The 21,199-nt window shown below is 48.2% G+C and overlaps 1 protein-coding gene across 1 annotated transcript in view; it reads left to right on the top strand.

The window, feature by feature from the left end:
- Positions 1-21,199, top strand: part of EMB3108 (DEA(D/H)-box RNA helicase family protein) — a 163,673-nt gene that overhangs the window by 69,069 nt on the left and 73,405 nt on the right. The window contains exons 8-9 of the mRNA XM_086507086.1: positions 10,318-10,636; positions 11,107-11,259. Of these exons, the coding sequence (XP_086363212.1) occupies positions 10,318-10,636; positions 11,107-11,259 (472 nt within the window). The remainder of the gene's footprint in view (positions 1-10,317; positions 10,637-11,106; positions 11,260-21,199) is intronic.

The following is a 21,199-nucleotide window of genomic DNA, read 5'->3' on the forward strand; positions in this document are numbered from 1 at the left end:
CTTGCTCGCCCTCTGACCTGCACAAACTTTAGACCTGCGCGGTTTTCAGCACCTGCGCGCCACTGAAACCTTCGCGAGCTGGCTGTCCAGAGCATTCTGCGCGCGCTCTTCGCAACAAGTGGCCATCAGTGCTGCACTTTGTTCAAAATGATGCTGGATGCTGATGCAATGGCTGACTGTTGAATGCTGATGCTACGTTGTCGGTACTACTGTTGATGATGCTATGGTGGGGGTACTGCTGCTGCCAACGCTAGGACTGAATTCTCTCAACGCTGGAACTACAACAACTCAACGCTGGGCTGCTAGGTTGTGATGGCGATCAACTCCCAACTGGTATCGCTGGCTGATGGCTGGACGCGCGCGCGCGCGCGCGAGAGAGAGAGAGAGAGAGAGAGAGAGAGAGAGAGAGAGAGAGAGAGAGAGAGAGAGAGAGAGTTGCCACGTCATCAAAGGTTCTGATGCTCTGGTAATTAAGGTGCTGACCCACATGTTGTTTGCTGTTCGCATGCACATCTGGCTAAGAGCCCACGCTCTGCTGCCTTGCTGCCATGAGAGCTGTTGTGGCGTGCTGGTGCTGAGGCTGAGCTTTACGCGAGCAGGCCTACGCGCTGGTGCTGAGGATTACGAGAGCAGGCCTACGAGAGAGAGAGAGAGAGAGAGAGAGAGAGAGAGAGAGAGAGAGAGAGAGAGAGAGAGAGAGAGAGAGAGAGAGAGAGAGAGAGAGAGAGATGAGATGATATATTAATGTTTGTAAAAGGCTCTAGATGACCTATGAGACCAATCTGTTACAAACTGGTGAATCTGATGCCATGTCCGAGTACAAAAAAACAAAGAGATACTAAATTGCTTCTAGAAGTGCTACTAGCTGGAAGTGTGTGGGGTATGTGTGATGATTGATACAATGGGTGCCCAAATACAAGAGAAAGATACAATGGGTGATGAATCCATGCTCATCTGTACTCTGGATGTCGAGATAGTATGGCTCGAATCCTCTTATCTTGGTGAAAGAGAGACAGAGAGTGTATAGGGGTGAGGTCGACATCAACAAATCACGATTGCAGGAGATTTTTTCCAGCAATGAGTGTAGGTTAGTGAGTTGTGTGGTGAAGAACAGGGTGGCTAATGTGCTGATTGAAGTTGCTTTCCATTTAAGTGAATGATGATTGCTGATCATTCATGGTGTTGTGTTAATGTAAATAGGTGGAGCTATCGAGCTCCTTACCTATGTGAATATGTTTTATGTAATTAGGGCTGGGTCGCACTCATGGGTAGCAAGGGGAAGGCAAACTTCAATTTGAAAACCTTGACTTGGTCAAACTGAAGGGTGGTTGAGAGACTCTATCTAAAAAGTAATACTGATGTCGACTCTCATTGGCCTGAGGGTACACAAAATCGTGGTGAGCAGCTTTCTTTCTAAAAAGATAGCCTAATGTCTTTCAATTGGCATGAGCGCTCGCAAGGATTCTAGAAAGAAGCCTTGATACTGTAACATGCAGATTCTTTTGTGCCTTCCCCCTGCTACCCTAGGGGCCAGCCCTTACAGGCAGGCCTCGTGATTTTATCACTTGTTTCCTTTCTTTTGCTGTTGTTTTTGTTTTTCTTTTTGTTTTGTTTGTTTTTTTGTTTTCATCCTCTTTCGGTTGGGTTTTTTGGGGGTTTTATTGTTTTGGCTTCGGTTGCTGTTGTGGCTTGTTTGGTTGTTGGAAAGCTGCTCTTCTCTCTCCTCGCTCTCCGAGGATTCTTTGGAGGGTTTTCACTTGGATGCAGTTTTCAAAGCCTCTTGCACTGTTTCCCTGGAGTTCCCTCTTCAATTATGGTCTTTAGGAGCCACCTTCAGCAAATGAACTGCTTGCTCCGAGTTACGACCAGTTGATATTGTGCTAATTCTTTCTATCTTTTGTGATGCGCATGCCCTATCAACTACCTCATTTTTGTGCTAATTTTTCTGATTTAATGCTTCTTTTAGTGCTAGGCTTCATTATGGCTGAGTCTGCCCTTGATCTCCGGAGTCATGACAAAAACTTAGTACGTTGAACTTTGTGTTGATGTATGCTCATGTGTGTGTGCATGTGGTGTCTGTTGTGTTGGGGAGCATATGTTACTACCTAGTTCTACACCCACTATTGGGCACTGATGACGTTAGTGGGGATTTCGTGGTATTTAGTCAATACTATGCATGATGAAGCTGATGGTTATATTGTCTTGTGGGGGGTCTATACCTTGCACTTTCCTTCAAGGGTGAATCTGGGCTTATCCTGGATTCATCTAGGTATATTTTTTAGTCGTATAGTGGACATGCAGACTTCACATTGTGAAGTTTTTATTCAAGTTACGACCAGTTGATATTGTGCTAATTCTTTGTATCTTTTGTGACGCGCATGCCCTATCAACTACCTTAATTTTGTGCTAATTTTTCCGATTTAATGCTTCTTTTAGTGCTAGGCTTCATTATGGCTGAGGCTGCCCTTGATCTCTGGAGTCATGACAGAAACTCAATATGCTGAACTTTGTGTTAATGTATGCTCATGTGTGTGCGCGTGTGTTGTGTTGGGGAGCATATGTTACTACCTAGTTCTACACCCACTATTGGGCACTGACAACGTTAGTGGGGATGTCGTGGTATTTAGTCAATACTATGCATGATGGAGCTGATGGTTATATTGTCTTGTGGGTAACTACCATGGGTCTATACCTTGCACTTTCCTTCAAGGGTGAATCTGGGCTTATCCTGGATTCATCCAGGTATATATGCTTGCTCTTCTGGATGAAAGCTCCTTGTTTGCTCCGGTGCAGTGCTTTGCTACCCACCTTGTGCCATCCCGTTGAAGTTGAAGTTTCTTGGTGACCCTCACCTTCGTCCCCAATTGCCCTCTCCTTCTTTTCCTCCATTACCTTTTGCTGTCAGATTTTACAGGTTGATGGGCTTTGCTAGACACTGAGCTTCTCGTAGCTGTTCACTGTCATCTTCACCGCTGGTGGTTTTTGGTTGCTCCGGTTCTTGATTTTCAATTGCTGAATTGGCTTTTGGTTGAAGCACCTATCTTTTAGAGGCTATTGCCATCCTCTTTCCATTTAGCTTGCTAGGGCACTTTTTACTCTCTTTAGGAGAGGTTGTTTTACCCTGGACTTTATTCTTTTCTGTTTGGCCATGTGCCTAGTTGTATCTCGTTTTACAGTTTCCGTTTGATGCCTACGGGCCTGCTTTGTAAAGAGTGATGTACTTGCTGTTAGAATAGGCACCATTTGGGTGTTCTGGGAGATTTTCAAGTAATAGAATCAGCCTCTTTTGTGTGTGTGTGTGTGTGTGTGTGTGTGAGAGAGAGAGAGAGAGAGAGAGAGAGAGAGAGAGAGAGAGAGAGAGAGAGAGAGAGAGAGAGAGAGAAAAGAAAGAAAGAAAGAAAGATTTTTAACGTCTATGTCAGGCCGAAATCGGCCTATGAGACAAATCAAATGTACATGGTGTGTATGTCATCCGTCTATCGGAAAGACAAATGAAACAAAACTGATACAAAACTGAATGTAGATAGTGGAGTATCTGAGGAGGGATGGAGCTCTATCTCTAGGGGTATATGCATGTCTATATGCTCAAGGTAGTACAATCATGAGAATGCATCAAGCTATCTAGCTCCATCCGGTACTAATGGGGGGATGTAAGATGTGGTACATGGGCGGGGCTGGTGCCAAGGCTACCTGGATGAAAGCTGTCGGGTCGGCCCTCATCTGAGCTACTCGCTCCTCAGTGGCACGGCGCTCCCGGGCTCGGATCTCCTCGATCTGTCGGTGGTGGGAGCTCGCGCCCCTGTAGCCTGTGACTCGTGGTCGTCGTCTAGCTCGGCTCACCTCCGCCTGTGGGAGTGTCACTCCCCTCTGAGTGTCTGGTGAGGGAGGAGCGGCAATCCTCTGAAAGAAGTCTGTGAGTTGCGACTGTCTCCCCTCTGTGTGTGTAGCTGTGTGTGGCTGTAGTAGTGGGTCCCGATGGCTCTGTATCTCTAGTAAGAAACGTCCGAGCTGTCTCTGATCTCGAGAGTCCATGATCTATCGAAGAGTGGGCTGTCCTCTGAATAAGGCCTCATAATGCCTGTGATCTCAGTGTATGCTCTGCATCTACATACAAAGTGCTCCTCACTCTCCACCTCCTCTGTGCAGGCTCTGCAGACTCGCTCCTCCCTGGGAACACCTGTATGTCTCCCGATCTCAATCTCTAACCTGTGTGAAGCCACTCTCAGCTGACCAATCGCCACCCGTGAGCTATGTGGCATATATGTGTCCATATAGCGTGGTCTCTGTATGAACCCCCCAGACAATATGGTGAGAAACTGGTCTCTGTAATGTGACATCCTCGTCCCCAAGCCAGGTGACTCCCAGACTCTCCTAGTGTATAGCTGCCACAGATCCTGTCTCAATACCAAGTTCCTCTCACTGTGAGAGAGGTGAACATATGGTGAGTGGGGGTCGTACTGGAATGGTGGTAGGCTCTCCATGTCAAGACCGTGTCCCTCAAACCATGCTCTGACCTGTGAGTACCATGCTCGCTCATGCCCACTCTCTGATAGCTGTATAACTGCCTCAAATGCTCTACGAGTAAGTCTGTCAGGAGGTAGCTCTCTCATCCTCTGGATGAAGCAGATTGTCTGGAATAGTGCCTCTACAACCATAGGTGGTGTGGCGAGCTCGGCTCTAATAATGTCATGTGGCACTGTCTTCTTGCTGCGGAGCAAGCGTGAGATCATACATACCTGTGGCCTCTCAAGCTGTGTCTACTAGTCAGCTGTCAATCCTGGTGCCCATACTGCCGCCGAGTACATCAGGGCCGGGGTGACTAAGGTGTCGAAAAGCCACCCCTTCGTGCGGGGCTCCTGAAAGTGTGCCTGGTGGCATCTCCGCTCTAGCATGGTCAGAGCTGCATATCCTCGGGTGAGCCTGTCAGCAGCAGCCTGCCTCATAGTGAAGGGTCCTGGTAGGCTGGTGAATGTGATGCCAAGGTAGACATAGGAGGTGACTACATCAACCTGTCCTCCTGCTGCTGTGAAGGTGGCAGCGCTCCTCACTGCACTGGATGTGTGAAAGATCATGACCTTGGTTTTGCCAAGGTTCACAGTCAACTCCCTGTGTGTGCTGAATTCGTCCAAGGCCTCAAGATGGCGTTGCAAGCCCTCGGGTGACTCTGAAATCAACACAATATCATCAGCATATAACATGATGTGGACCGAAGTATCTGCCAAGTCGCTCCCCTCTCCCCGTGCTCGCAGTATGTAGTCGGAGATCTCGTCGATGTAGAGCCCAAAGAGTGTCGGGGAGAGTGGGCATCCTTGCTTAACACCAATGGTGCTAGCAATGGTCTCTGAAAAACCGCTTGGGCAACGAACTCGACCCGTCACCCTCTCGTAGAGAGTATATATGGCCCAAATCATCTCTGTTGGTACCCCAATGCTGTGAAGGCGCTGGAAGAGTCTCTCGCGTGGGACTGTGTCAAAGGCCTTGCGGAAATCCACAAAGCAGCAGTAAAGCCTCTTCTTCCGCGCCTTTGCCCCATCAATGAGGCAGTGCAGAACGAAGATGTGATCAGTGGTGGAGAAAGCTCGTCTGAAACCTGCCTGGCCTGGAGCTCGTAAACCCTCGGTCTCTGCGTAGCAGTTGAGCTGTGCCTCAAGTACTGCTCCATATAGCTTGGCCATCGTGTGGCCAATCATGATAGTCCTGTAGTTCCCTGGGTCCAGGGTGTCGCCAGATTTGTGGATAGGCACTATGGTGTGCTGTGTCCACTCCTCTGGGAAGCCCTCCCCTATAGCCCAGTTGAAGACATGTGCAATCAACGGGGCTGAAGTGGAGGCCGCATAAATGATGTGCTCACTCTGTAATCCAGTATGGTCAGCTGATCGTCTGTGCTGCATGCGGCGTATGGCCCTCTCTACCATCTCTGCTGTAAAGAAGGAGGAGCACGTGGGGCGTGGCCCGTGTGGCTGTGGGATAGGAGGCTGCCCTGGCACCTCATAAAGTCGCTCTGCATAATCATGCCATATCTGTGGATCCTCAATAGCTGTAGTCGGACATGGCTCGTGCAGGGTGCGCCATGCCGTCGTGCTATCCATGCTCATGAATAGGCGGTATAGCTCAAGCTCCTGTACCTCTTCGAATGCTCGCCGCTTTTGGCGTGTCAGCGTCTTCATATGCCGTCTGGCCTCCCTCTCTGTGATCTCTCCTAAGGCTCGCCGTGCACGGAGGCGTCGGTATAGCTCTCTGCACTCATCATCATACCAGCGGTTCTGAGGCATAGTCCCGGGGGGGGGGAGTGCGTCCTGTGTGAGTGGTGTGTGGAAAAGAGCTAATAGCTGAAGTGTGGAGAACGGAAGAGATATGTGATGTGAGAACTGAGAGTGGTGTGGATGGGTGGAGGAGGCATAGGCCATGCTCGACCTCGGCCGAGTAAAGAGAGGCTAGCTCATGTGTGAAATGGATGGTGGTGTGTGGAGTGTGTGCTGTGGAGCTGTGTGGGATGGTATCTCCGGTGATGGAGAAAGAGAGGTATGTGTGGTCGGCTCCGATGGGTATGGGTGGAATGGTGAAGGATGTGATAAGGTGTGTAGCCTCCCTGGGTCCCAGAATATAGTCGACTGTACTCCCCCCTCCCTCTGTAACTCCATGTGGCATACAAGTCAGGCCCCTTGAGGTGGGCCACTGGGCCATCCCGTTATAAATAACGAGACGGTGCTGGGAGCCAAGTGAAACCGGCCCATAGGGCGGTAGGCGTTGGCTTTCACCCGAAATTCTTTACTTTATACACACACACAGAGCACTTTGCAAAGAGAATCTGCGGCGGGAGTTAACACTTGAATACACACACGGCTCGGAAGCTAGAATGCTCCGAGCAGACGCCGACAACCTGTAGGCCCCAAAATTGGCGCCCCTTTCGGTATTTCTTTATTCTTTAGGAGGGTAAATTACAAGGTAAGGTCCTGGGAATCCTTCACGTGTATCCACCTAGATACCATTTGATTTGGCCAAATTTCGGCAGCACAACAGCCCCAAAACTTGCGCGAAATCAATTCCCCTGCTGGAACTCGCTTGCACTGTCGTATACCCTCTGATTCCTGTCCAAAAACAGTAAATTCAGCACGCTGTATTTACTGGTTTTTGCCCTGTTTTCAGCCCCAAACAGTCCCCTAACTGTCCTCTGCCAGTGGGGCACGATTCCCAATGGTCCTGGCGTCCGTATGGCTGAAAAACAGTGAATTTACAGCGCATACACAGCGCTGATTTTGCACCTGTACGGTGAGGTTATGACCCTCACCAGTGCCTGCTTTGGAGCAGCAGTTAGCTACCCTTGTTCCTGCTCAAGGAGGCTCTTGCCTCAGCACAAAAGCATGAACCCACACAACTGTACATCAGTCAAATGAGTAGCCCTCTTGTGGGGCATCACATAACTGCACGTAGGGGAGAAAGAGAGCAGTATGTAGCGTGCGGGGCATCACTCCCGTCACCATACTGTGCATAGAGGGCAAGGTAAGCATTCCATAGCTTATGTACCTGTTGCAATCCGCCTGTGGCTGAAAATGGCGCCCCCTTTGATGATATGTAGCTCGTTTTTGCCTCCCAGAGTGGCAGAATCGCTCACAAGCTGACACGTCGCCCAGTTTCCGAGTTTGGGCTTTCCCTGCTAAAAATATCTCAACTGGTGCGTCAATTGACTTCGCGGCAGAGTTGTAAAGTGTTCCCCTAGTCATACCGAAGGTAATGACGCGAACACATTTCGTGGCCCAAAATAGCAGTTCCCTAAATTTTAGGAGATGCTTCCGTTGGGCTCCCACTGGTCTTCTGACCATCTATCCTCATTGGGACCGCATCCAAAAATGCAATGTGGCCCAACTGTCGGATACTTTTGGTTGGTAGTCCCACCTTGACTTTACGCCTTAATTGAGTTCACTTCCTAGTATCCACCAACTTGCTAAGTGCGACAGGGGGACCTATATGATCTTGCTCTGAGCCTAGACATCCTCTTACCATACGAATTCCAGTGCCGACCCCTTCCCGTCTGCGGGTGAATCTACCGTTCACATTGGCCATACAATGTCCGACCGTTTGCTACTTCAAAAAGAGGGTCTTAAACAAATAAAATAAACCCCATTGGAAAGAAACCAACAACCAAGGTTAGCAGTTGCCACATCTCTGTGACATGGTTAATAACTGCCACGTCCTCGTGACACCAAGTCTAAGTAGATGTCGTCCGTAGGCTGTGATTGGAGCTCTGTCTGCTGTATCTCTCATAGTAGCCTCCTCATCTAGAGTGTGAAGTGCCTCTGGGTCCTCGTGGTCATATGCTTCACACTGCTCACTGCGCGTACGAGCATTGAAGTCTCCCATAAGGAAGACTTCACCCAGTGTGGAGTACTCCATAATCTCCTCCGTGAGGCATGCGTACGGTGACTCCTGCTCAATAGGGGCGAATCTGGAGCCTGTGGGAGCAAAGTAGCAAAGGGCAATGTAGACGATCCTGTCTCGTGAGAGCTCGAGGCGAATCCACATGTAGCGGGCCTGTGGGTCCCGGGCAACAATCTGTAGTCTGCTGTGAAGCCCCTATCTAAAGAGTATGGCCACTCCTCCTGAACCGCGAGTGGTGTGCTGGCGCATACATCCCCGATGTAGAGACTCCCACTGGAATCCATGTATCCGTGGTAACCCTCTCTCTGGGCTCTCGTGTGTCTCTGTAAGTAGAATGATGTCTCGACCTCTCATCACCTCCTGAAGTCTCTCGGGGTGTGTCCATAGGTCTCCATTGCAATTCCAAACCGTGACATGAATCTCCTCGTGTGTCCCACAGGCCGCGAGTCCCTATGCGATGGTCTTGCCATCAATGATAACCCTACCATCTCGATATACTGCCTTCTTCCCTTCTTTGCGGGCTTGGTGGACTCTAGGCATGCACGCGCGACGGTGATCTTGTTGCATCTTTGTGAGGTCATCATCAAGATAAATCGGGGGGCCTTCTAGCCCTCTCAAGATGACCCTCTTTCGGAGGAAAGAAGTTCGAGACTCCTTGGAGGCGAATTGGAGGATGAGAGCTCTCTTCTTTGGATCTTTGCCGGCTCTCCAAACTTTGGAGAAAGGGAACTCTTCTTCCTTGTATCCCACTTTCTTGCATAAAGCTTTCGCATCGCTCTCGGGTGTAGACCCTTCTTCTTCTTTGATGCCGGTCACTCGCACATTGAGACGGCGAGCTTGTCTCATCTTCTCCTCCTCGATGGTTGTGTGTACGATGAGTACCTCATCTTTTTGGGCTTCCTCTCTTGCTACCTTCTTGATATTCTTTTTGACCACTTCGACCCATCCTTCTTTGGTGGCCTCTAATTTGTCCTCAATGCTTGTGGTGAGGGCTTTGGTGATCTCCTCCTTGAGGGCTTCCTTAGCCTCCTCTTTAATCTCTCCTTCCTCGGGGGTGAGGGATGTGATGGAAGCATGAAGGAGATCGATTTGTGCCTTCATCTCTTCTTGCTCTTTCCTCCATCTCTCCCTCTCCTTCTCGTTCTCCCGTTCCCTTCTCTCCTTCTCCTCTTTGAGGTTTTGGATTTCCGCTCTCATGTCCTCCTTCTCTTCGTTCCATAGCTTGATGAAGGTGGCTTTCTCCTCCCTCCATATCTCTCTCTCCATCCACCATTCTTTCATGTCCTTCTCCAATTGTGCAAGCCTCTTGTTCGTGAGCATGAAGGTTGTCTTCATTGTCGATGTCGGCGTCTTGATGATGGGGGAAGACATGGTTGTCGTCGAAGCTACCCTCTCTTCATATTGTGAAGAAGAGGGGAGAAGGGGAAGAGAGGGAGTACGTGTGTGTATGCGTGTATGTGTGTAGTGTGTGTGTGGGTATGTATCCGTGTGTGAGAGAGAGAGAGAGAGAGAGAGAGAGATGGCTGTGTGATGGGGAGCGAGGAGGGGCTGCGTGAGGGAGAGGCTGGAGGGGGGCTGCACGAGGGGAAGAGAGGGAGTACGTGTGTAGCAAGGAGAGGCAGTTCAGCAGCAGCAGCAGGTTGGTATAACAGCGGCAGCAACAGGCGGGTACTGGGGGTGCTGTGCAGGTGGGGTGGGCGCGCTGAGCAGCTGGGGTGACACAGCAGCGCGCAGTACAGCAGTAATGTGCCTGGAGCAGCACAGCAGCAGGTACGCGCGCTGGTGCAGCAGGAGGAGGGCGCTGGTATGTATCCGTGTGTGTGTGTGTGTGTGAGAGAGAGAGAGAGAGAGAGAGAGAGAGAGAGAGAGAGAGAGAGAGAGAGAGAGAGAGAGAGAGAGATTCTCTCTCCATCGCTTACCTTGAAATAATGTTCTTTGTAGATTGCGGGAGAAGTGGGTAGAAGTTGATGGAACCACACAAGTAGAAACTTTAATTAATGCATTATCGGAAGAAGGTAGTGCATCCAATGAGGGGTCTCAAAGAAAAACCCTTGTATTTGCTAATAGTGTAGAGGCTGCAGATGCGATTTGTAAAATTCTCAAGCAAGGAGAAATCCAATGTTCATGCTACCACCGTGAAATACCTTCGGAGGAACGGATGAGCACACTAAAGGCTTTCCAAGATCAAGGTGGCGTCCTTGTCTGTACAGATGCTGCTGCACGTGGCCTTGACATTCAGAACGTAAGCCATGTAATCCAGGTAATACTTCATCAGTCTTTGCTAGTACACTGAAGCTGCTATCCTTCCACAAACACTATTGAACGTTCGTTGAGTTTATGACTCTGGTCTGGTGGTTGTCTTTTGAGGACCGGAGGTTATTATTGTCCTGACATTATGTTTGTTATGGTCAAGGGTCACCCATGCATACTGTCAGTTTATGTTCCACACCTGTCGCGACCTTGAGAGTCACTCAATAGTCCATAAGCGAACAGTTTGTGGAATCATTTTTTTCGATAATGGTGTAGCCTGTGAATCTACCTTAGTACACAAGAAATCGAAAACATTTGTGCATGTGTGTCTGTGTTTTGGGAAGGGGTGGGGTTTAATGGTCAGAATCTAGGTGCAAATTTCTGGACTGTAGGAGGTGGTGTGGACAAATCATGGAAGTTTCTTGATTCCTCATGCTAAAGAACAGATAACAACCCTCTCATCTGCTTCATGTATTGCAGGCTGAATTCGCCAAATCAGCGATCGATTTTCTTCATAGAGTAGGACGCACTGCTAGAGCTGGTCAATCTGGTGCAGTGACCAACATGTATACCAAGGCAAATAGGGCTCTTGTGGAGGCAGTTCGACAAGCAGAAATGGCTGGTCTCTCCGTGGTATGTGTCTGTTGGGATAAACTTCTTATGGTGTTAGTAGACACTGATTTCCATATATGCAGGAAACAGGCGAAACATTGTTTGCAAGCTTCTTAAATCTCTCTCTCTCTCTCTCTCTCTCTCTCTCTCTCTCTCATCTTTTGTGAAAAAAAATAGGGCTGTGTTAAGCTACTCAATGGCCAATACAAACTGGAAAAAAATGAATTTGAAGGTTGGCAAAAGCCATACAATGAAATCACTGGATACAACTGGAAGCCAAAGTCCACGCCTGGAGATGTACCAAAGTGAACAGCTCTGAGAGAGGATGAGAGTAAAGAAGCTACCAAAGAGAAACTAGAGGCAACTTGCAGCAGCATTCTCCCTGTGAGAATGAAGTGAAAGCCCATAGACCTCAAACACACTTTGGAGAAAGTCATATAATAGTGTCTACTTGCTCAAGGTTGGTCGTGCCAAAATCCCCTGTGGAGAAGCTGGAGCAGGAGGCAGAAGTTGGGGATGCAAGGAGAGCTCCTTAGGCGAAGATGAGGCAACAACAGAAGCAGGAGAGAGCCCACCGCCCAGGCCCAGAGCAAGAATGAAACGGGGAAAAGAAAACGAAAAACACGAACATACTGAACCACATAATCAAAAAGGTTAGCACCAACTTAAGCTCGAAACAACACAAACAAACACAATGCTAGCAGAGCAAACCACCTCTCTCCAAGAAGGGCGAAGGAGATTCTAGTTATCGAGAATCAATTCTCTCGATGTCCGCAGAAGGCAGATGAATAAAGACGAACGAGGAGAAGACCACTGACTAGAGCAAATCATAGCTTATTTTTCGTTTCTTTCTTTTCTCTTCTTTCCTTGTTTCTCGGTTGTTCTTGGTTGTATCTTTTAGTGTGTGTGCGTGTGTGAGTGAGTGCTTGTGTGTGTGTGCGTGGATGCATGTCCTTCGAGTTTACTGTTCTTGTTTTTTCCTTTTTGTTGCTTTTGTTTCTTGTGTTTGTTTGTTTGTTTGTTTTCTCTCTCCTCGCTCTCTCAGGACTCTTTGGACGATTTTCACTTGGACACAGTTTTCAGAGCCTCCTGCACTGTCTCCTTGGAATTCCCTCTTCAATTATGGTCTTCAGGAGCCACCTTTAGCAAGTGGATTGCTCGCTCTTCTAGATGAAAGCTCCTTGTCTGCTCCGGTGCAGTGCTTTGTTACCCACCTTGTGCCATCCTGCTGAAGTCTCTTGGTGATGTCAGTTGCCTCTTCACCCTCACCTTCGTCCCCAACTGCTCTCTCCCTTCTGGTCCTTCATTACCTTATGCTGTTAGATTTTAGCAGTTGGCGGTCTTTGCCTCACACTGAGCTTCTCGTAGCTGCTCATGTCATCTTCACTGATTGTGCCTCTAGGTGGCTCAAGTTCTTAATTTACAGTTGCTGAATGGGTCTTTGATCGAAGCGCCTATCTTTCAGACGCTACTGCCATCCTCTCTCCATTTAGCTTGCCAGGGCACTTTTTACTCGTTAGGAGAAGTTTTTTTATCTTGGCCTTCAATCTTTTCCGTTTGGCCATGTGCCTAGTTGTATCTCGTTTTGCAATTTTCCATTTGATGCCTATGGGCGTGCTATGCAAACAGCGATCTACGTGCTCTCCGAATAGACACCATTTGGTCGTTCGAGGAGATTTTCAAGTAGAATCAGCCTCTTTTTCTTGCGTGCGTGCGCGCACACACACACACACACAGAGAGAGAGAGAGAGAGAGAGAGAGAGAGAGAGAGAGAGAGAGAGAGAGAGAGAGAGAGAGAGAGAGAGAGAGAGAGAGAGAGAGAGAGAGAGAGAGAAATGAAATGTTATATTAACGTCTTCAAAAGGCCATAATAACCTATGAGACCCGAAAGTTACAAAGTGGTGGATCTGATACAAAGTCAGAGTAACAAAATAGCCTAATAACAGTATAAAACAAAGATATCGACTATGGGGGCCTAAGTTGGTCGATGTGAGCCAAGCATAAGACTAAGCGGGAAAATTTGGGTGGCTTGTTGGGATGGTTGAATCACAAGAGATCTAGCATCGGTCGTTGGCGAATCTCATCAATTTCCTCCATGGTTAGTAGTGTGACCGGGCGTCGTGCATGCCTGGCCAACGTGCTCCGAATTTTCTGTCGTAGAACTCGTCGATGCTGTGTAGTTCTTCGCAGTCGTGGGCGCCTGGATTTCCCTAGTTCAATTGCTCGGTCAATCAGTGTGCCTCTCGTGTGAGACGAGGGGGAGCTCTGTTGTGGGAGTGGCTCTTGCGGTCGTCCCGTGCCTGCTTTGAAGAAGTCTGTGATCCGTCTTTGAGACTGGCTAGCCTCGCCATTCATCAGGCTATCTCTGTGTCTGCGCAACTCGAGTAAGAACAAACCCAGACATCTCTGATCTTCGTATCCCATGACTCTTGAGAGTGGTCCAAAACCCTTTCTGAACAGGCAGTGGAAGCGACCTCGTATCTCGTACTAGATGGGGCAGCGGCATGTATAGTGTAGCTCTGTCTCAGGTTCCGTGTTACACAAGGGGCATGTCCTGTCCTCTGCTGGTACTCCGCTGTACCTCCCAGTCTCAATCCGCAACTGGTGAGAAGATGTGCGTAACTGGCCAATAGCACATCGTATCCCATGAGACAAGTGGGTATCCATGTATCTGGGTCTCGCCACAAAACCATCTTCCGTAAGCTGGAGAAGGTGGTCTCTGTAGAAAGCCATCTTCGTGCCCAACTCCTGTGCTGGTTGTATCCATGTCCTCCTGGTGTCTAGCTGGGTTAGGTCTTGGCGGATGAGCTTGGTGATCTCTGACTGTGTAAGAGTGAGAGATGCTGCATCCAGTGAGTAATGGAATGGTGGCAGCCTGTCTATGCTGAACCCATGTGCCCGAAACCATGATGTCATCTCCCCATACCAGCATGTTGTATCTCCTTGTATGGCTAACTGTCGAGAGGATTCAAGTGCTATGCGAGCATATCTGTCTCTAGGAAGTTCCCATGTGCGGTTTATGAAGGAGACCGATCTGGTGAGCGCCTCCACCACAAGTGGGGGGGCCACTAGCTCTGCTCGGATAATGGCACGTGGTACTGATGCCTTGGCTCTAATGAGCCGCGAGATCATAGAGACGAGAGGTTTCTCCATGTTCCCCCATCCGTCTGAGCGACCCGGCATCCCGTGGTGATCCAGTGAAGGTCCCCATATCTCTGTTCCATAGAGCAGTGCTGAAGCCACCAAGGTGTCAAAGAGCCAGAGCTTCGTCCGGGGCTCCTGAAACTGAACCTGTGAACACATCCTCTCCAATCTACCCAATGCTGTGTGGGCTCTAGTAAGTCTGGTCTCTGCTGCTCTTCTGAGTGAGAATGTAGGTCCGCTAAAAACCACTCCAAGGTAAGTGTAAGCGTCTGTGTACTCCACAGTCTCCTGGCTGTATGTGAACGTAGGTGCTGACCTCCTGATCCACTGTGGGGTGGTGTTAAACACCATAACCTTGGTTTTACCCAGGTTGACAGACAAAGCACTTTCGTGTGTAAACGTGTGCAAAGCATCCAATTGACGTTGCATTCCCTCTGGGGATTCGGAGATCAACACTATGTCATCAGCATATAACAAAAGTGGAATCCATGTCCCTGCCAACTGAGCACCTTTATCCCCATCGCTGTCAATGTAGTCAGAAAGCTCATCCGCATACATACCGAAAAGGGTAGGAGAGAGCGGGCAGCCCTGCTTCACCCCAATAGAAGAGTGAACCGATGTAGAAAGTCCCTCCGGGGTGCGTACATGCCCTACTACTGATCTGTACAATGCCATGATTCCCCAAATGAGTTCTGTGGGTACTCCCATTTCCTGTAATTTGCGCATCAGTCTAGCTCTGGGTACCGTGTCGAAAGCTTTGCGGAAGTCCACAAAGCTACAATAAATCCGTCTCCTTTGAGATCTGCCTTCCTCGATGATGGCCCTGAGTGTTAGGATATGGTCAAGAGTGGAGAAGCCTCTCTTGAATCCTGCCTGCCCAGTTGCACGTATTCCTTCCCTCTCTGCCCTACTCAGCTGTTGCTCAAGAATGGATGCATACAACCGTGCCAGTGTGTGCCCAATCATAATAGTGCGATAATTTCCAGGCTCCATGGGGTCTCCTGATTTGAAGATAGGTACGATCGTAGATAGGCTCCAAGTGTCCGGTAGGCCCTCACACATGGCCCGGTTAAACATAACTGCTAGGAGCTCTGCTAGTTGGTCTTCGGCATGCATGAAATGCTCTGCGATTAGGCCATCATGATCATATGCTCTCCGAGTCTTCATCCTGTCAATAGCTTTCTTCACCATCTCAGCGGTGAAAAAGCCACATGCATGTGGGCATGGATCGGGGGGGTTGGGGAGGGGCGGCTGTCCAGAGAGAGAGAGAGAGAGAGAGAGAGAGAGAGAGAGAGAGAGAGAGAGAGAGAGAGAGAGAGAGAGAGAGAGAGAGAGAGTAACTTGCCGATTGTGGCGTAGTTCCTGTCCACGAGCGTAACCCTAATCTACCGGCTGTGGTGAACCCTATCCCGCGTGTCAAAGCAGCCTACGCGTTAGACGTAGGGAGCGGGATGGGGCTACACCTTCTGTTCCTGCCCCACCTACTACTTGGCTATTGCGAGGACACACTAGACCCCCCAAGTTTCTCCGCGCCACTTGCTGGCCTCACACATCACGGCATCCTGCCTGCATCCACCTCCTACCCCCTAAATTCGTATCTGGCTCAACTCTGCCCAGATGCCCCCATGCCTTGCTGCCCTCATCTTCGCCTGCACCTTCTCTCCTCGCCTTCGATCTCCAGCCCGCGTTCGCCTGCTGCCCCATCCAAATGGATCTGGTGTATGTGTTGGTGTGCTCGTGGGTCGGTGTGTGTGTGTTTCCGACGTGTTACCGGTTGCTTTATAGCAGGCTTCAACAAAAAATTTGGCTGCTTTTTTTTTCCTCTTATGCCTGCCTCTACCTTGTGGATGTTGCTGCGGCTCTCTCAGGTGTCTACATGTGCTTTCTTCTCGCCCATCCTCCTTTTTGCGGGTTCGATCTGTTCCTTGTCGCTTGTCACTGTAACGCCCAAAGGCCTTTGGCCTTAGCTAAAAATTTTTAAAGACAAGGGAGGGTACCCACGGGCGAACCCCACCCTCATTCAGTCGGCCTCTTACCTCGGTAACTGGGCAAGTCTCTGTGTTGGGGGAAGCAACCAACGACGCAGCAGCAGAATTTCAGAACATTCTAAGCACGTAGAAAATTTTGAAATTTGCAAAAATTCCCAAGCTAGCAAGAACTCGAGAAGGTCTATGAGAATTTAAGAGAAGGCTTGCGATTTGAAACCCTCGCCATAGCCTATATATTTAAGCAAGTTTTGCAAGGTGGGTCGATTTCAAACGGCAATTAAGAAATAGTAACACTTCATCGGCAATGTCACAAAGTGGTGACGTGGCATGTCCTACCGCCCGGCATCAATAAATAAGCCTCAAGGGCCTCACTTCTCAAGGCATCTGGACGCAAAGTCTGAGAGTGAGGACCTGCGGGAGTTGTACTTTGCTCAAAGATTAATATAGAAAGAAATACCGTAAGGGGCGCCAGTCTTTGGGGTCAATCTCTCTTGGCACGGAACTACGCTGACCGTGTCGACTCTTGAATTGTGAAGAATTTTAAGTGAATCTCTGTTGTGTCACAACAACATCTAGACTTGGGGTGTCCAAGTTTGGTACAGCGATATCAGGGCACGGCCGATTTCTTTTCTACCGATCCGATCCTTCTCGCTGCACTTATGGATTCCGAGAAGAATCAGATGACTCCATGTGCCACCCCTGAGACGGGAGGCAATACGGAAAATTCAAGCGATTTAGGAGAGAATGAGTACGGGCCGTCCTGGCCCACACAAAATAAAATCATGGAGATGCAACGTCGACATCAGCAAGTTGACGAGTGCGCAAAGCAGATGCTTCAGCTTGCTAAAGATCCCCAGTATGCATAATTTTTGCCATCAACATTGATGGCTGAAGTGCATACCCAGTGGCAGAAAGCCATCGAGCCACCAATGAATCCGGCAATCAAGAAACCTCCTACTCCGAGGATGTTCACTGAAGAACTCCATGATGTGGTCTAGACCCAAATCAGTTAGCTTCTGGACGCGAAGAAGCCATCGAAGAAACCATCGAAGAAGCGCAATAAGGGGACTGACTACCCGGTTACTTGGGCCGTCAATCTTCTTTTGCATCTGCACGAAAACAGAAGAAGCATGTGCGTTTTGAAGGACTACCCAGTTCTCCTGCCTCTTCTTCCGACTATTCTTCTAGCTCTTTCTCTTTCGACTCCAGCAAGGAGGACAAGAAGGGCAAGAAGCGAAATAAGAAGCAAAGTTTTGGAAAGAAAAAGGCAAAGAAGATTAGACTCCGACCAGTTTCTGATAGTTCTACGGAGGAGTCGTCCTTTGACAGTTCGGACTCCGACGATCACATGTTTTATGCAAAGAAGAAACACTTTTTACAAAGCCAACTAGTACGATTTTGTCAAAGACACGAACAAAAAGACAAAGGAATTTAAAGAGGGTGGACGATCAATGAAATTTGACGTCTTTTCTAGATTCCGAGATGCTCGAAGGGCTTTGGCTTTCATTCAACAGTTTGATATAGCCTTCTCCGGAGGGCATTACTCAGAACACTCCAAGGTCAGGAAAGTAGCATCGTTTTTAAAGGGAAATGTAGGAACATGGTGGTCCACTCTTCTTCTGAGGAAAGAAGCTCCGACCAAGTTGTTGAAGTTCAAACGGCTCTTTATTCTTCTTGGTTGACCCAGGAGTACGAACGAGATGTGAGAATCGCTTGGAACCATCTTCGGATGACCAAGGGTGACACTTTGGATCCTATTGTGAAAGGTTTTGGGATTCCTTTCTACCAACCTCGTTTAAGAAGGTCACTTTCAAAGAACAAATTTAGCGGTTGTGCTGTGGACTCCCTACAGAGATTCGAGATTACTGCCTTGAACAAAAGTCCGAGTCTATACAACAACTAATGGGACATGCTAAACGGGGATTCTTTATACATTCGAGGAATTTGACCTACCCCACTAATGAAGTTTTGACTCAGAAGACTAGACAGGCCTCGACCAACGATAATAGAATGAAGAAGAACTCCCAGAAAAAGAAAGATGCACGACCCCGTTTGATTGCGGAAGAGAGAGCTGAGTGTCTCAAAGAGGGGAAGTGTTTTGGTTGTGGGGAACAAGAGAACATCTCCGCAAAGTGCCCCAAAAAGGCACAACGAGGACAGGCCTGAGAGTTCTAGAGTTGCGGAAGAATGTGGCAGAAAAGGCAAGATGAAAGCAAGACTAGTACCGGATTGCATGGGAAATGACCGAAGCCAGATGGATGAAAGTACGGAACTTTGCCGCGCATGGTTCAAAGTAAAAGATCAAGGGGTTGGAGGTTCAACAAAATCAACCAGAATCTGTTGATCAATGGCATTGTCGTCCCCATGCAACCGTTTACGTAAACGACTTACATGAAATACTGGATGAATACGAGAGAGTGGCGGTGGTGAGAGTTTGTAGGCTCGATCACCAACTCGCCCAAGTATTTTGAAAGGCCCAAAGTATCTCCGAGATACTTTAGGTGTTGGCCCAGTCTTCAGACTTTCTAAATGCTCTCGCACACACAAAAATACATCTTTCCCTTCCGTGAAGGTAACTTGCCAATGTTTCCTCATCAACGTACTTCTTATACCCATCCTGCGCGTTGGACATTTTGACGAGCGAGTTTCAGCATATCCATATGGTCTTGGATGAAATCGTTGACCTGTTGGAGTTTTTCAGTTGCCAACCCGACCATAGCTGGTGATCTAGGTTGAAAACCGTACATTAACATGAAAGGACTAAATCCAACCATTACATGCTTAGCACTCTTATAAGCAAACTCAAGAATAGGTAGATACTCTTCCCAATCTGATTGCTTCTTGCGAACGTATGCTTGTAGCATATCCTCTAGCACTTGATTTACTCTTTCAGTCTTACCATCCGTTTTAGAATGCTCTGTTGTACTTAGATTGAGTTGTGTACCCAATCTTTCACACAGAACCCCTCCAAAAATGATTGTTAAACTTGGGATTACTGTCACATGCCGGGCACCACGTGCCAGTAGAAAAGAACAGACTGAACAGACTTTTAGCACTTCAATAACAAATGAAACTGAAAGAGAGAGAGCACACGCGACACGGAGTGGCTGAATTCCACCCCAGAGAGTATTTGCCCCAAACCTTGGCGCCCCTTTCGGTATTTCTTTATATTGCATCAACACAGTACAAGCCGATACTCTAGACTCTTCACCTTCTCCAGGAAGTATGCCAGAGAATGAGCCCTAACCTCATATTTAAAGGCCCTTGGCCTGAAAAGCACTTACAGTGAAAAGCCTTCAAAACTCAAAAGCTTCTGGTCCAAAAAGTAAAGCCAAAAGCTACTAGAGTAATTTACAAAAATCCGTACAGCGTGCCACGTCATCAGCCAATGCAAAACGCGGAAATCCGTACAACCTGCCACGTCATCATGTCAGCGTAAGTTTTGGAATTATGCCATGTCATCAGTTTCTCGTGTGTGCAGGTCTTGCTTTATTTTAATCCTTTATGTCACTTGGGCCCCCATCGGACGGGGTCAACATAAGTTGGGAGGACTTCTTTTGTTACTTGTTCTTCTTAGGGTTTAGGCCCCTTGGCCGGCATCTGTAAGTTGGCTCCAGTCTTTAGGCTTTGACATGTCAACAGTTTGTTACATCTCCCCTTCTTGAAAGAGAGTAATTGTCTGCGATTACAGCATATCTGCAAAACAACTCAAGTTAGCTTAAAAAAAAATTCTGAGGGACAATCAGTTTGCTCTTTTTATTAAGGAGTTAGCTTCTCCTTTCTGCTCTTTTGATCAAGGAGTTAGCTTCTCCTTTCGGCTGTTTTGATCAAGGAGTTAGCTTCTCCTTTCTGCTCTTTTGATCTAGGAGTTAGCTTCTCCTTTCGTCCATATTGAAACTCTTGATATTCCAGCGTAGTAAAATTAGCGATCACACCCAGACCAAACTGATCTTCCATGAGTGTCTTGATGCACTAAAATTACATACCTAGACAATCGCATCCAATCAAGAATATTCAGTAGTTGGCATATCACAATGCAACACAAATGCTCACATATGCATGTTACAAGACAGAAACATAAAGTTGCCGATGAACACTCCTCCCGCATAACGTAACAAGGTTCGGGCCGGGAGATATTCAACGACTCCCTCATCACTTCTCCCGCATAACCTAAAAAGGTCCGGGCCGGGAGATATAGAGGTCTTTTACAACCAAATGCCCCCCAGAGCGCAGCCTGCGTCATTTGGAGGTGCTGAGAGTAACCACTACTCAGACTTCTTAATACTCCTCCTGCATAACCATCCAGGTCCGGCGGGGAATCACAACAACAATACTCCCCCCTTAAATAACCTCAAGGGTCCGGGCCATCAGTTAAAAAAAAAAGCACTTTTCAATCATTCAATACTCCCCCCGCAAATAACCACAAGGGTCCGGGCCATGAGTATGAACAGGCATTCTCAAGCATAATTTCTCACTACTCCACCCGGGAGTAAAATCACCAATCATTGAAACCAGTATCAAACCAGAGTCAAACAATTCAAATCGGCACCAAGACAGGTTTAAAACAGATAGCATCCATTTCAAACAAGATCACCAAACAAGTTCTCAAACAGATTTGAAACTTAAAAGCAATCTCGAGATCAATCGAGCTCGAAAAGTCGATTGACTTTCCATCCTGAAACCTGCATCAAAAATTAGGGTTAGGTTCCTGCCATAAGGTCGTAGACAACCACAGCATGGTCCATCAGCTCTTGGCCAGACATTGTTCGTCTGGCGGCGATGGTAGTCCCAAGACATAACAATCGCACCGGACCTCCAAGTCATCTGCT

Source organism: Adiantum capillus-veneris, chromosome 30 (genome assembly GCF_014529385.1).
Source record: "Adiantum capillus-veneris isolate H3 chromosome 30, ASM1452938v2, whole genome shotgun sequence".
Taxonomy (NCBI): Eukaryota; Viridiplantae; Streptophyta; class Polypodiopsida; order Polypodiales; family Pteridaceae; genus Adiantum; species Adiantum capillus-veneris.